At 40.3% G+C, this 14715-nt stretch overlaps 1 protein-coding gene across 1 annotated transcript; it reads right to left on the reverse strand.

The window, feature by feature from the left end:
* Positions 1 to 1690: 1690 nt before the first annotated feature.
* On the reverse strand, positions 1691 to 14518 carry LOC126387582 (ankyrin-3-like; the record flags this gene model as incomplete). Its single annotated transcript, XM_050040109.1, has 9 exons — positions 1691 to 2480; positions 2779 to 2989; positions 3093 to 3233; positions 3583 to 3714; positions 3899 to 3976; positions 13879 to 13900; positions 14000 to 14032; positions 14139 to 14261; positions 14393 to 14518. Coding segments are annotated over 9 exons (1656 nt in total), but the record flags the coding sequence as incomplete, so codon positions are not given.
* Positions 14519 to 14715: the final 197 nt, after the last annotated feature.

Genomic DNA, 14715 nt, shown 5'->3' on the forward strand with positions numbered 1-14715 from the left:
CGATTCTAGCCTTTAGAGAATCTCTTCCAATTTCATCTGATGTATTTTCAAGGTATAAGTCATTACATGATTCTCCTAAAATTGTTTTTGATATATGGTACTGTGGCTCTATTTTCTTCAGCTTATCATCATATTGTGTACATTCACTTTTCCTTTTTAATGTCGTAATTACAGATTTTTCTGTGCTTGTCTTTTGAGCAACATTATTTGAAAACTCCAAAATGTATTTGGGTCTCTCCACCAAGTTAAAAACCATTGGTTTGTATGTTGGTAGTTGTACATTTTCAAGAGATTCCTTGTGAAATTCGTGATTTGAGCATGATTCACTCTTGAATGGTTCTTTTGCCCAGTACAAATTTATACACTCTTGCATTCCATTCTGTTGTGAGGTGTTTTGTCTGATATTTGTTAAATGATCTGAATGACCTTGTGGTGGTATGTTTTCAGATTGTGGTTTCAAGTTAGAAAACCAGTAATCAAGAAAAGACTGACTGCTTTCTTTCTGTGGTTTTGCGTCTTCAGACAACTGCGGCCTCAGCTGAAATGAGTTCACTGTTTGATTTGACCAGCCTGATTCTACACTGCGGAGAATTCTAACATCTGCATGTGTAAGATATTCAGTAGCTGAAACAGCAGTTGTAAACACTGGTGCCCTTTCTTCAGCTCTCACGTGTCGTGTCAATGAATCCTGTGCATCTGTGCCTTTTTCATCCCACTGTATATCAAGAGATGATAAAGGAGCATTCATAGAATACTGCAAATAGTCTGAAGCTACAAATTCTGATGTGACAGAGCTATCCCTACCCACTTCCTCGCCGACTGTAGTGTAAAGTGCTGATGTCAGTAGTAGTGAGGGTGGATTTTCTCCTGAATATTGTAAATAATAATCACAATATTGACTGATAAGTTGTGCGCGTATAGGTTCTGAGAGCAAGAGTTCAAGAAATGAGAAACTGCACTGAGAAGTCTGTGATTCTGGTGAGAATGGTCGGCAGTCTCTTTCTGAAAATTCATCACACTCAGTATTTGACGTCACAGGTGGGAATGTTCTGAAGTTTCCCCTTGTTGGTTCATCTTCAGGTATAGGTGTAATATATTTAGGTACTTGAGAGTCAGGGGACAGTGGCCTATACTTGTTCCAAGACTCAGAGTACTCAGAACAAATGGAATCTGAAATTTCAGCAGTGGCAAAATCCTTTGAACCAGACAGTGGTGCACATTCATGTGTGTGTGACTGATTGGAGTATAATTCATGTCCAGTGAAATTAACTGTAGCATCTGGTGAACTACATGCATCAGACCTTGGAGAGAGTGCCCGGCTGCCATCCAATATACTGGAAAAGTCTGCAGGCAAGACCCATTTTTCCCCCAGAGGAGAGTCAGGTGACATTGCCCTATAATCACCAATGGACATGACAGATTCAGGGGATGGCAGTCTAGCTATGGGGTCATATAATATACATGCCTCTGCAGGGAATACACCGTTTTCAGTAGCAGGGTCAAATAAGTCACACAGTTCCTTAGATGCCAAAGAATCAGGGGACAAAGGACTGTACTCTATAAAAGTGAAAGGTAATGTCACATCTTGCTCAGATGATTGTAGTGCAAGATGGGTAATATCAGTTGAGTCACAAGCCATGTGAGGAGGGCCACTCATTTTCAGACTGTGTGGCACACTGGTCTTTGTTACCTTCATTTTGAATGGTTTCACCATGCTGTACTTAGCTGTAGGAATAATAGGTTCAATTGAATCATCAATGAAGGGCATGTTTTCTGGATACCCATAACTGTACCCCTGTGGTTTCATGTTTTCTTCCTTGCTTGACTTGAAGGGTTTGAAGCCCATATCCACACCTGAAACCTGTGGGATCTTGTCATGACCAGGCAGTACTTTGAAGAACTGGGCTGTTATCTCATCAGTTAACTTCTGAGAGCGCCTGTTTTTTTGAGCTATTTTTGTGTCATCTTCAGTCACAGCCAGGGTTGCTTGGTGATCCGCAGGCAGCAAGGCTACCAGGCTAGGGTCAGATTTTCTTCTGAAAATGGTTTTAGCTGCATCTGTATGGTGTGGCGTATAGCTAAACTCACCACAAAGCTCACTGAAGTCAATTTCAGCCTGGTCTGACTCTGACAGGCTCAAACCAAAGTCTCTGATAGATACAGATGATGGTAACTTCAGAATTTCAGGTGATTGCCCTTGCTCATCTTCACAATCACACTGCCTCAATGGTAAGGTTTGGCTGGAGTCATCTTTGTCTTGGCACTGAGTGCCACTTTGGAAAGGTCTGATGAAATGCACTTCAACACTGCAGCAATCTTGCTGGTCTTTCACTTTGGGATCATAAACCTGGGCCGCTTGGCTTCCCAGTGCTGCTTCTTTTGAAGTGGGAAGCATACTTACTTGCTCATCAGAGTTGTCATAACTTGTAGGTTCTTGTGTAATTACATCCTCAGAGGTCCACAGGTTAGGGTTCAATTCACTGTAACACAAAAGGAAGGCTAGATCACAAACTATGACTTTGCATCAATGTAATATGTCAAAGCCCTAATAAAACAAGACTACATGGCAACATCCACAAACAATGGGACTGGGGCCGATACCTGCAGCCTCCTGGCATCAGGATATTATATTGCTCTATTCACCAGCATAAATATACTGGGAAATAGTGGCCTCCTTAGAAGCAGCAGTTCTGACAACTTCTTTATGTCTTGACACCTATATGGCATGTCTGGTAAGTGCAGTGGGTGTCATGTGAAGAGTGTTAAATGATCATTTACTGTGGGATCTCAAGCTCTTCCAGCAGGTCACCATGCATGCTCTCGGAGTGAGTGTGTCCAACAGGCTCTGCCCATGAAGGAATATCCAGTAGGGAGGCAACTGAGAGATCTTCTTCAGAAACAGCTGGGGGTGGTCTGCGATCTGACTCCACCCTTCTCACAACTCTGGGGCTGTCTGCATCCTCTTGCACTGAAGATAGGGCTACTGACACTGAAAAACATAGATCACATGGATTAGAGTGCTAGCAAATACAAAAATACAGTTTGCTGCCTTCAAACTGGTTGCCGATTTGAATGTTTGGAGGTATTACTACCTTCACTGTGATCCAGTGTCTTCTCTATTTCTGCATAAGTTCTGGATGTTTGCTCCTGAACTGACTTGTTCATCTGGGTTTCAATAAGATGGACGATGTCCATGCGGTTGATCTTGGTTAGTCTCTTAATCAGACAGTCCTCTGTGAAAGGAGTTATCAATCATTAATGGGTTGTAATAAAGCATTAAATAAACACAAAAAGAAATCATTTAAAAATAGCAAATGTAAGATTTTATTGAATCTACAGTATGTATATAAGTCTTCCAAATACCCAAATCATTTGATAGGTTTAAAACCAAAGTTAAAATGGACTCACTCATTGGATAGGCAGTGTTCAAGCAACTGCTTAGAGTGCAAGAAAGTAAAATGCTAATAGTACATTCAGTACCTTCAAATAAATTAGCAATGTTTACAGGATTTCAAATATCCTTGTAATAGTCAATGCTAGTTTAATGTCAACTGAAATCTGTCAGACCAAATTGCCATGTACCTGTGGCATGTTTGCCTTCCTGCTCGACCCAGCGCTGCAGCAAGGCATGGCTCTGCTCTTGGAGGGAATTAGGATTCTCTGATCTCACTAACTGGATATCATCCTCACTGAATTCCAGTTCTCTTGCCAGTTCTAAGGGAATGGGTAACAAAACAAGGGATGAAAATGAAAAAAAAAAAATCTTGAACCATATTTATGTGTTTTTATGCAAGGACATGGATACATTTTCAGGGATACCCCCAGTTCTGCTCACAAATGCATCAGCTCCAATTCAATCAAAATATTTGAAAAATGATTGCAATATCTGGCAGCTCACCAGTCCAGCTGAAGCCAAGAAGATCTGCAACGATTGCTAATGTCTCTTCTTTCCTGTCAGCATCATCCTGCCAATCCACTAAAAATGTCGTCAGAGCCAAACATTCAATTTTAATATCATGGTTAACGGTTCAAGGTGTAGCTTTTTTTCACATATCAGGTAACAGTCATGTAAGACACACTTTGCAAATGTGGATATAAAATGTCATTTCCTTAGGATTCTATGTTATGGGCTGTAATACTCTGAAATTAAATGTGGGTCTGTGATGTTGACATGGATGATAACATGAAGGTTGGATTCATCACTGCTGCTGACTTATTTTTGGACTATAATAATTTGGTCACAATAAGCACATCATTTTTCTATCATTAGTGTAAGCAATGACATTAATGTGCTGAATAAGCAATGTGGATGTTAATATTAGTAAAGCAGCATTAGTAGTACAAATACCAATACAATAGTCAAAGTCTGCATCAAAATTGTTAAAGCTACTCCTTCTTTAACAACATGGCGACTGAATCTTGAGACTGTATATACAGTATACAAACAGATGGAAAAGTAACTTACCAACATGCAAAACACCACAACAATCACACAGGCGTGCACGTACACATGCACGCACACACGCACGCACGAACACACACACACACACACACACACACACACACACACACACTCAAAACAAACAAGAAAACACAAGCACAATGAGACAAGACAAATAACACATGAAAACAACACAAAATGACCAATGATGACAGTATGATCTTAGGAAGAGGAAAAGGCTCTTGCTGCCGAAGAGAAGAGAAAGGAAAGCAAAGCTCATGTAGGTCTGGCCATACCTGGCGTACACTCTGGAGTTGGCTCATCGATGATTCTCTGCATCTGAGTTTCCACCGTGTCATCCCAGGCAGGCCTGGATTCAAATACATCCTCTCTCCCAGAAGATGGTTGCACACATGGCAACGGGGTTCCATCAGAATCAGAACTGTGTGCGGCCGGGATGTCATACGTAAAGACAACAGAGTCCGGACTCCTGTGACTACCACTGCTTATATCATCAACATCCAAAGAAGACCTAACGGATGTTTCTGTTGTCTTAGAGAGCTGGATTTCCTTCTTTTGGGGAGAGGAGGAGGAGAATGTCTGAACTGGAGGTTTCTGTTCTGTCATGACAGGAGGTTTGGAGGCAGAAAGGTTAGACTTATCAGTGGGTTGACTACTGTCGGAATAACTCCTGCTGTTTTTATTGGAAGCTTTACTTGTGTCGCTATCAGCCTCAGATCTAGTCCTGCGAGCCAAAGTTGAGCTTTTTCCTGCTTTTCTTTGAACACGATCATGCTCTGATTTCTTTGGGTCTTTAATGGTAATTTTCAAAGGTGGAGGTGAATCCTGATGATATGCTGGGATGCCAGCTTGTGCAGCTGAAAGGGACATCTCTATAACTGAGCACTGGTCCTCTTCATCTTCCTCCTCCTCATCATCAGGAGAAGAGTCTGAGGCATCATGGCTCTGCTCTGAGTATGCTGAATGGCCGAGTGTGGATGTGTCTGATTGAAGGTCAGCTATGGTAGAATCTAGATAGCCCAGACCAAGGCTTTCAAGGTTTACTACCTCACTCTGAATGTTGGTTAGTCTTTCCAAAGCAGTGGGAGAACCAAGCTGAACCTCTATGGAGCTGCCAAGATTAGCCTCAGAAAGTGGTTTTTCACTCTCTGACTTGTCACTTGAGGGTTTGATGAGAGTCCTGGGAGTGGGAGTAGGAACTGTTTCATCGGCAACCTGAGGCAGGGATGATTTGGGGATATCTTGAGGGGTTGTGTCTATAATGGAATCACTACTCTGTAAAGTTAAATACTTTGTTTGATCTTCCCCAGCCTCCTCTGGCACAATTTCATCAACTGGATGATCCCCTATATGAAAAAATGCATATCCCTCCCCTTCATCAAAGCTTCTTCTTGTCATATCAATAGCTCCCCCTCTGGTCATTTCAAAAAGCTTGCCCTCTTGAAACTGAAATGGATCAGGGGTTCTCTCATCAGCTGGTGTTCGAACAGATGTTTTATCAGGTGTTTTTCTGTCCTCTGCAGGAGAAAGATTCATCTGTTTTTCAGCCTCAAGCTGTGCATTGAGGACTACATCATTCTTACCATCACACCCTGGAATAACATTTTCTAGTTCTTTAGTACATACCATATCCTGAGGTTTGCTAACAGAACCTGAACCATCTGTCAGCGGTGATTGAACTTCTTTGTCATCATCTGAATGGTGATCATCTCTCACACAGCTGGAAAACCGTGTGTCAGTGAGTGTCGAGTGGTCACCTTCTAAAGTGTTTTTATCATTGTGTATTTCAGCTTCTCTTTCTGTTAACAGCAACATGCAATCCTCACTTTCTGAACACAGTGAACCGTCCACTGTTTTTAGTTGTGACTGAATTTCCACCTTCTCTTTAATGCTCAAACTAATATCTGTTGCCTCACTTAGTATGTCAGTGCTGTCTATAACACATTTTTCTGAAATTTTCTCCAGTGTATCTTGTGAGGAAGACTGTATAACTGGGCCAGATTTTAGATCTAGTTCATCATCTCTGAGATCGCCTGTCTCAGATTTTTCTCTCCTCATTTTAGCCTCTTGTTCCATCTCCTCAAATGTTTTGATCTTTGCAGCCATTATAAACATCTCCTCCTCTGGGGTGAATTGTTTATTCGCGGAATCATCTTCATCATCATTTGAGTCGAGAGAGTCTTGCCTCATGAGCATGTGGGTGGTCTCACCGTCACATATTTTGGTGTCAGAATACATATTGCCAACAATTACTGCCTTTGCTGAGCAGGAATGTATGTTCTCCTCTTTCTCAGTTTCCATTTGGACGATATCATGGTTGTTTTCCTGCTCATCATGCTCACTTTCATCTCTGTAAATATTTTTGTCATAAGCATAACATGCTTTGAGCTGGGAGGCATAATCCTCGTACACTGCTGTCTTGACTGGCATCTTAAGTTCTGTGTCCTTTGAATGAGTGGGACTTCCTTCAAGAGAATCTGGAGTAGGGGATTCTCTGGTAGGGCTTGGCTCAATTGAATCAGGGGATTTGTCTGAAGATCTGTCCTCCATGAGAGGACTCGCCTCTAGTGAGTCTTGATGACATGGTTCTTTTGCTGGGTCACCAATATCCACCTTGTTTAGGTTATTCAAATTGACCGGTCTTGGCATGTCAGAACTACTTGATGTGTGCAAAAATGTGTGTGTTTTGAGCACTGTATGAGCAGCAACTTCATCAATATCTTTATGATCACTGTTGAAGTCATCCATTGTCACATCTGACTTTATAATCCCTACAACCCTTTCAGTCGAGTCATTAAAATGTGACGCTGCACATAGGGAAGTTTTAGTCTCGCCCCTCTCAGATGAGAAACTCTTGGGACCTTCATCTTGATGGGTACATGTCTGCCATGCACTCTCCAAAGCTCCCTTTCTGTTGAGGTCCACGATCTCTAGATTTCTATCTTCTGGTGACATCATCTTGTGTTCAGGGGAGAATGTATGAGTTTCTGTTTCAGTGTCTTTTGTCAGTATAATTTCTTTGTAGCTCTCATGGACTACCTCCTCTTCTGGGTGGTATTGTATCTCCACTGGCTTTTCATTTAGATATTGATTTAAGTCACTACTTAGCAGTGACAACATGCCTGACATATCCCTCTCAATTGCAGATTGTTGTTGCTGTGTCTTTCTCTCGATGCAAACTTCTTGGAATGGTGTCTCCAGTACAGAACTTGGTAACAATTCTCTGACTTCATCTATGTTGGTCTGCATGTTTTCATTTTCCCCTACATCTATCTTATCCTGTGAACTACTACTCCTCAGTATAACTTGTTTGTAGCTCTCATGGACTAGATTCTCCTCTTCTGGGTGGCACTGTATTTCCACTGGCTTTTCCTTGAGATACTCATCCAAGTCACTACTGAGAAGTGACAACATGCCTGACATATCCCTCTCAGTTGCAGACTGTTGTTGCCGTGTCTTTCTCTCGATGCAAACTTCTTGGACTGTTGTCTCCAGTACGGAACTTGGTGTAAGTTCTTTTAGTTCAACCACATTAGTCTGTCCACGTGTCTCTCCAGATATATTATCCTCTACATCAGTACTAGCTACTTCTTGCGTTTTTTCACATATTGTGATTATTTGCTCCTCACTAGAGGATTTTTGGATTTTGGTGATAATAGCTTGTTCAAATTTCTCCTGGATAGAGTCTTCTTCTGGAGGCCTACAAGTCACTGGCCTGTCCTCAAGGTACTTGTCTAAGTCAGCGTTAAGCAGTGACAGCATGCCTGACATATCCTTTACTTTTGTAGACAGCTGATTTGAAGCCTTTCTCTCTACCCACTCTTCCTTCATTAGGAGTTCTTCAATGAAGGTTGCTTGGGTCTCTTTCAATTCCCTCGCCATTTCTTCACTTTTGCTTGTGACTTTATGTTTCACTGCAGCGTAATCTGCCTCTTGTATTGTGTCATCCACTGTCACTCCTTTATTTTCATCAGAGAAAGATGAGACACTTTCAAATTTCTCCTGCATATTATCCTCTTCTATTGGTCGCGTAGCCACAGGCAAAGCATCGGGATACTGATCCAACTCATTGTTCATGACTGATAACATCCCTGACATATCTTTTACTTCTTTCGCTTTTTTAAATTCACGCTGTGCTTCTTCACCTCCCGACCCAATTTGATGTTCTTCCATTGGTGCATGATGTATTTTGTGTGTTGTGCCACCCCCTGTTGCTCCTTTTCTTTCATCAGTAACAACTGCAAGAATTTCTTTATCTTTGTCCTTTGTTAAAATAATTTGCTCAAATTTCTCCTGTACATTATCCTCTTCTGGTGGCTGACTTGCCACGGGCCTAGCTTTTAGATACTGATCCAAGTCACTGTTCATTAAGGTCAACATCCCTGACATATCTTTTACTGCAGTAGATGCCTGGCTTAATGTGTTCCTCTCAATGTGGACTTCCTGAAGTTGTGGCTCCTCGATTTCGACTTCTGTTACTTCAGTGTCAGTTTGTGTAAAGAATATTTTGCTTCCATGATCAGTTGCTTTGTTATCTTTGCTTTCTTCGTGAAATCTCTCCTCCTGTGAAGGTAAGATGTATGTTTCGTCACTCCTACTAGAGTAAGTAAGCATTTCATTGGTCATTTGATCTGTCATTGAGTTTCTTTCATAATTCTCACTCTCCCCTGAGCGGGAACAAGAGGTCCTAATATCAACACTAGTGTTTGAGGACTCAGCCATACCTTCATGTTTGGGACTCTCAGGACTTAGATCATAATCTTTTATTTGATTCTCAATAAGAGAAACACCTTCCCCAAAATAACTTTTCATACAGGGACTGGAGATGGATGGTGGATTTGTATCAGAATCAGCCAAGGTTTCCTCCTCAGGTGCCTCAAGTTGGTCACTTACATCTTCAGCTGTTGATGTTCGCTTGAAAAGCTGGTACTCAGGACTTTCTTCCAGCTCAGCCTTTATATCAGCACTGAAGTCCTCAGAAGGTCTGCGATCAGGGCTTATCTGGACATCTTCAGATAAACTCCTGCCAGTGCTTATGACTGGCTCTTCTAACTGCATCCTGTTCGCACTCTTTCCTGACAACTCTAGCTCTTCTCTCTGAGGGCTAACCCTTCCATCATCAGACTGAAGTGTATCGTCAATTTCTACTGTCTCTCCAAAGAAAGCAATATCTGAAATTAGCTGTAATTCCTCAGAGTTATCTCTCTTTAAGCTCACCAATTGAGCCTCTAAATCCAGTGGTCCACATATGTCAGCATCACTTTGGGAATGGAAAATTGTGAGAGTCTGTTTTTGGGTTTGTGATGTTGGATCCTGTGCTGGTTCAGTCGTCTGAATCTCTTCAGCACCTACAGATTCAGATATCAGTGTTGAAGTACACGAAGAAGCAATGGCTTTGTGTTCACCCAGCCTATCTTTACTTTTCAAAGTGTCCTGCCCAGTTTGGAATGCTTTCATTAGCTCCTTAACAGATGAAGTTTCTTTCTCTGAAAACTTTGATGCATCACTCTGTTGGCTAACACTTCCATCGTCACATTGAACTGTATCAGCGAATTTTACTGTCTTTCCAAAATAAGCAGTATCTGAAATGAACTGTGATTCCTCAGAGTCATCTCTGATTAAGCTTGCTGGCCGATCCTCTAAGTCTGTTGTGTTATACTTCTTGACATCACTCTTTTGATGGAAGATGTTGAGGCTTTGAGTTTGGGTTTGTGATTTTGGCTCCTGTGTAGGACTTTGTTCAGTCCTTTGTAAATTTTCAGAATCTCCTGATTCAGATATCAATGTTGAAATGCAAGAAGCCACAACTTTGTGTTCATGAAGCCCCTCTTTAGTTTTTGAGGGATCATGCCCACTCTGGAATGTTTTCAGCAGGTCCCTCACGGACACAGTCACTTTGTCTGACAACCCTGGTGCCTCTCTCTGTGGGCTAACACTTCCATCATGACACTGAACTGTATCAGCAAATGTTACTGTCTTTGCAAAAGAAGCACTACCTGAAATTAACAGGGATCCCTCTGAGTTATCTCTGCTTAAGCTTACGGGCTGATCCTCTAAGGCGGTTTGGTCACATTTCATGGCATTACTCTGTTGATGTACAATTGTGAGGTTCTGAGGTTGGATTGTTGATTTCGGCTCCTGCATAGGACTTTGTTCAGTCATCGTTGTCTCTTCAGAATCTATTGATTCAGATATTAAAGTTGAAATACAAGAAGTCACAACTTTGTGGTCAAAAAGCCCTGCTTTAGTTTTTGAGGGATCTTGCCCAGTCTGGAATGTTTTCATCAGCTCCTTCACAGACATAGTCTCCCTCTCTGACAACTCTACTGCCTCTCGCTGTGCGCTTCCATCGTCACATTGAATTGTATCAGCAAATGTTACTGTCTTTCCGAAAGAAGTGCTATGTGACATTAACTGTGATTCCTCAGAGTCATCTCTGATTAAGTGTATAGGTTGATCCTCTATGTCTGTTCTGTTGCGTTTCTTGACATCACTCTCTTGATAGAAAGTTGTGAGGCTCTGAGTTTGGGTTTGTGATTTCGGCTCTTGCATAGAACTTTGTTCTGTCATCAGTATGTGAGCAGAATCTCCTGATTCAGATATCAATGTTGAAGTACAAGAAGAAGGCACAGCTTTGTGCTCAAAAAGGCCAGCTTTATTTTTTGAGGGGTCCTGTCCAGTCTGAAATGCTTTCATCAGTTCCTTAACAGACATAGTCTCCTCTAATCTTTCTGTCTGAGACCTGGGGGATTTAGGGGACTTGGGAACTCTGGGAAGTTCTGGCATGCCTGCCTCATTCTTCTTTATGGCAATAGAAGATTTTGCCTGAGGCGTTAGTTCTTCAGTATTTTTTTGCACCTCCTCCTCTTCAACTTTGTTCTGTAAAGCTTTAACTCTGTCCTTTATAGAGCCTATAGGTGTTTCAACCACTAAAGGAGAGGCTGGAGGATCCATAACTGTGGTAGGTACAAGGGCACCCTCCTTTAGAACAACATCACCATCTAAAGACTCCTCAGAGCTCATCCTTTCCAGCTCACCCTCAGAGCTGCTACATCCAGAACGCTCTCTGTCTCTGAGTTTTTTCCTAATAGGTTTCTTGATATCTGGGGGACGGCGTTTGCCATCACGCTTTACAATAATCTGTTCAAATCTATCTTGGACAAGGTCTTCTAGAGAACCAGATGTCACTACAGGTCTCTCTTCCAGGTACTGGTCCATGTCAATGCTGAGGTGTGAGACAATGCCTGTCATGTCTCTGACCTGTGTGGCAGATCTACTCGAAGTCTTCCCCTGAATGCAAATCTCCTGGAAGACTGGTTCTTCAACAGGGGGATACTTCATTTCAGCAGTCTTAGTTTCATAGAGTGAACCCCATTTCTCTGTTTTAGCATCATCTCGATGTACTTCCTGTCCACTAACATTTATGCCACCTCTTTTAATCCCTCCAGATTTTTCCTCCAGCCCTCTAGCTCCAGCTCTCTCTTCATACATTAAGTGCTCCATTTGCTCTGCAGTTAAGGTAGCAGACAGTTTGATGTCTGACATGTCTGAGAGAAGGTCCGGACTTGCAAGAGTTGCAGGGTCAAGAGGTTGGTTAGTTCTCAGGGAGAACGTCTCAGTTGATTCAGACTCATCATCTTCAATTAAAAAAGTTTCGTAACCAAAAAGGGTAAAGAACATAAGGGACAAATGAAGTGGGGAAGAGAGACATCAGAAAACCGTGATCAAGACAATGTCATCAAAAATCCATCTTCATTTCAAAGAGTCAGGAGAAGAATGACAGGGCAGAGGATAAGGAAGTCTTGAAAAGAAGACCAAAAAGAAGATGACAAAGAGATCCAGAAGAGTTTGGAAGGGAGAAGAGCAGCAACAGCATAAGCAAAGCTGGGAGGAGTAACAAAACAAGTAGAATATGGACAAGAATAATATAAATCTAATTTTTTGACTACATATTCTGAAAGTTAACACAAAACATACAAAAGCCAATGGGAGCAGAGAAATTTACATATGGAACAAAGGGACAGAAAAAAGGATAACAGACAAAATTTCTCAAGATTGCTGCTGACATGAAGAGTCATGTCTGCTGACAAATTAAAGTTTTAAAAAATAGAAAACATAATTAACTCTAAATACAAAAATCAATAGGGTTTGTAGTAAGAGGATGTGTGAGGTAAGTAATTCCAATCAAGTAATCAGGTCTTTGTTGTTTTTTACTCTGTTTTAAAGTTTTATAATAATACGTATATGAAAGCAATGTAAAGTGCTGAATTTACTCACTTAACTTAGAAAAAATGTGTAATATTTAAATCGTAAAACACTAAATTTATGAAAAATTACCACTTTATTTTAAGGTATGCATTTTCCATATCAATTATCTTGTAGGTTAAAATGTGTAACTGATGTTATATCCTAATTTACTCTGTTCTGTGACCTTATATCACTATTGCTTCACATACAGAAAAGAAGTGGTGAGCTAAAGTAACAATAATGTAAAAATGTGAATAGGGATTTGATTTACAGTGCAAGTCAATGAGAATGAAAGCATCTCAGGGAATGTGGTAAATGAAAGTTGCGAAAGTAAAAGTAAAAAAAAAAGAGATGATTGGCCAAATTCATACAAAATGAGTGATAGTAATGAAAATAAACCAGCAATAAAACTACACACTTTAACACAGAACAAACAAATCTATGTTGTTTGTCAATTATTCCTGTATGGAACAACAGTTCTTCAGCATGCCACTGCTAAAAATGTTGTTGGAATATGACATAAGAAAATAATCAGTCAAAATGAATACTTTTCATACTGTATATTATTACCACAAAACATAATTATTCTCAATATAAAATGAAATTATAACACACACCTTGGAAATCAAGGCAAAGTTTAAGTGAATTTGAATAAAAAGTATTATTTTGACCTTATGATTGATTAAAAAAAAGGTCATACATAAAATTAAAATATTGTGGGTGGGAGAAAGTCAGTGGGGTTTGGAGTGAGGGAAATGCAGAGTACATCAGCCATAGCATAGCTGCTAGTAACAAACATGTAACTACACACAGTGTTAGTAGAGCAAAATAAGAGAGCGGGGTTAATCCAAATGGAAAGTAACATACAGCGTATCAATCAATGCATCTCTTAGCACATACAGATGTTCTTATTTTTTAACTAACTTTACAAACTTTATGACAAGACTTCTCGTGCTAATCACATGATGTGACTCCAATTTAGACTGTGTTGTACTGGAAAAATAAATATATATATATTTATATAAAATGATATATAGTACAAACACTCACCACTGCAAAAATGTCTCAAATGAATCAATCTATGTCTGAAAGATTCAAGTAAATAAATCAAAAACTTCTAAAAATATTTAACACTAACACAAGACATAAAACAATACAGTTCAGCTTACATTTCTTGTCACTCCTCTCACTCTGCAAAAAAACATTTAAGAAAAAGCATAGTTAGCTACAATCTTAATATGATATTGTTCTTTCTTTGTTGTAGTACTACATCACGTAAACTTTATTCACCTCATCATCTGCATCTTGGTCTGAATCAGACTCCTTCAGAAAAGAATAAAACAGAGAGAAAGCAAACAATTCAGTTACTGCAATTAAAAATAGTTTACTATTGTTACTTAAATACAAACCTAGATGTATTCAGACTAACCTTTGAATATGTTGGGAGAGTGATGTTAAGGTTGCAGATGGCGTTGTGGTTAAGAGTACGATACGTGCGTGGTTCCTTGGTGAAGGACAAGCGACCACATGGCTCCTGTGCTGTGTCTCTAATCTGTCCATTAATTAAACAGCAATTCATTCCATTAATTACATATATTTTCATGTCTATATATCTGAATTCCTGAATCTCTTAGTAAATAAGTAAAAATTTCAGAGAATTTTTTATCTAATGTGTACTCATACCTTGATGAAGAGGGCCAGTCTGTTCTCTTTGAAGGCATAAAAGCTGAACACATGGTGCTGTCCACTCTTGGTAAGAGGCACCAGGTTTCCAAAGCAGTCAGCAAATATGGGTTTTCCCTCCAGCACCTGTGTTTGAATATGAGAGCTGTTTTCAAGTTTCAGACAAATCATTAAGGTCAAAAATTGTTGATCAATATGGTTCTTAGATCTCGGAAAACAGCATTGTCAGAGTTTTTAAAGTACATAAACTGTAATAATAAGAACCAGTTATAGGCTGTGTTTGCACTAACCGCTTTCTCCTTTATACCTTTGCAACGTGGCGA

Source organism: Epinephelus moara, unplaced genomic scaffold, assembly GCF_006386435.1.
Source record: "Epinephelus moara isolate mb unplaced genomic scaffold, YSFRI_EMoa_1.0 scaffold960, whole genome shotgun sequence".
Lineage (NCBI taxonomy): Eukaryota > Metazoa > Chordata > Actinopteri > Perciformes > Serranidae > Epinephelus > Epinephelus moara.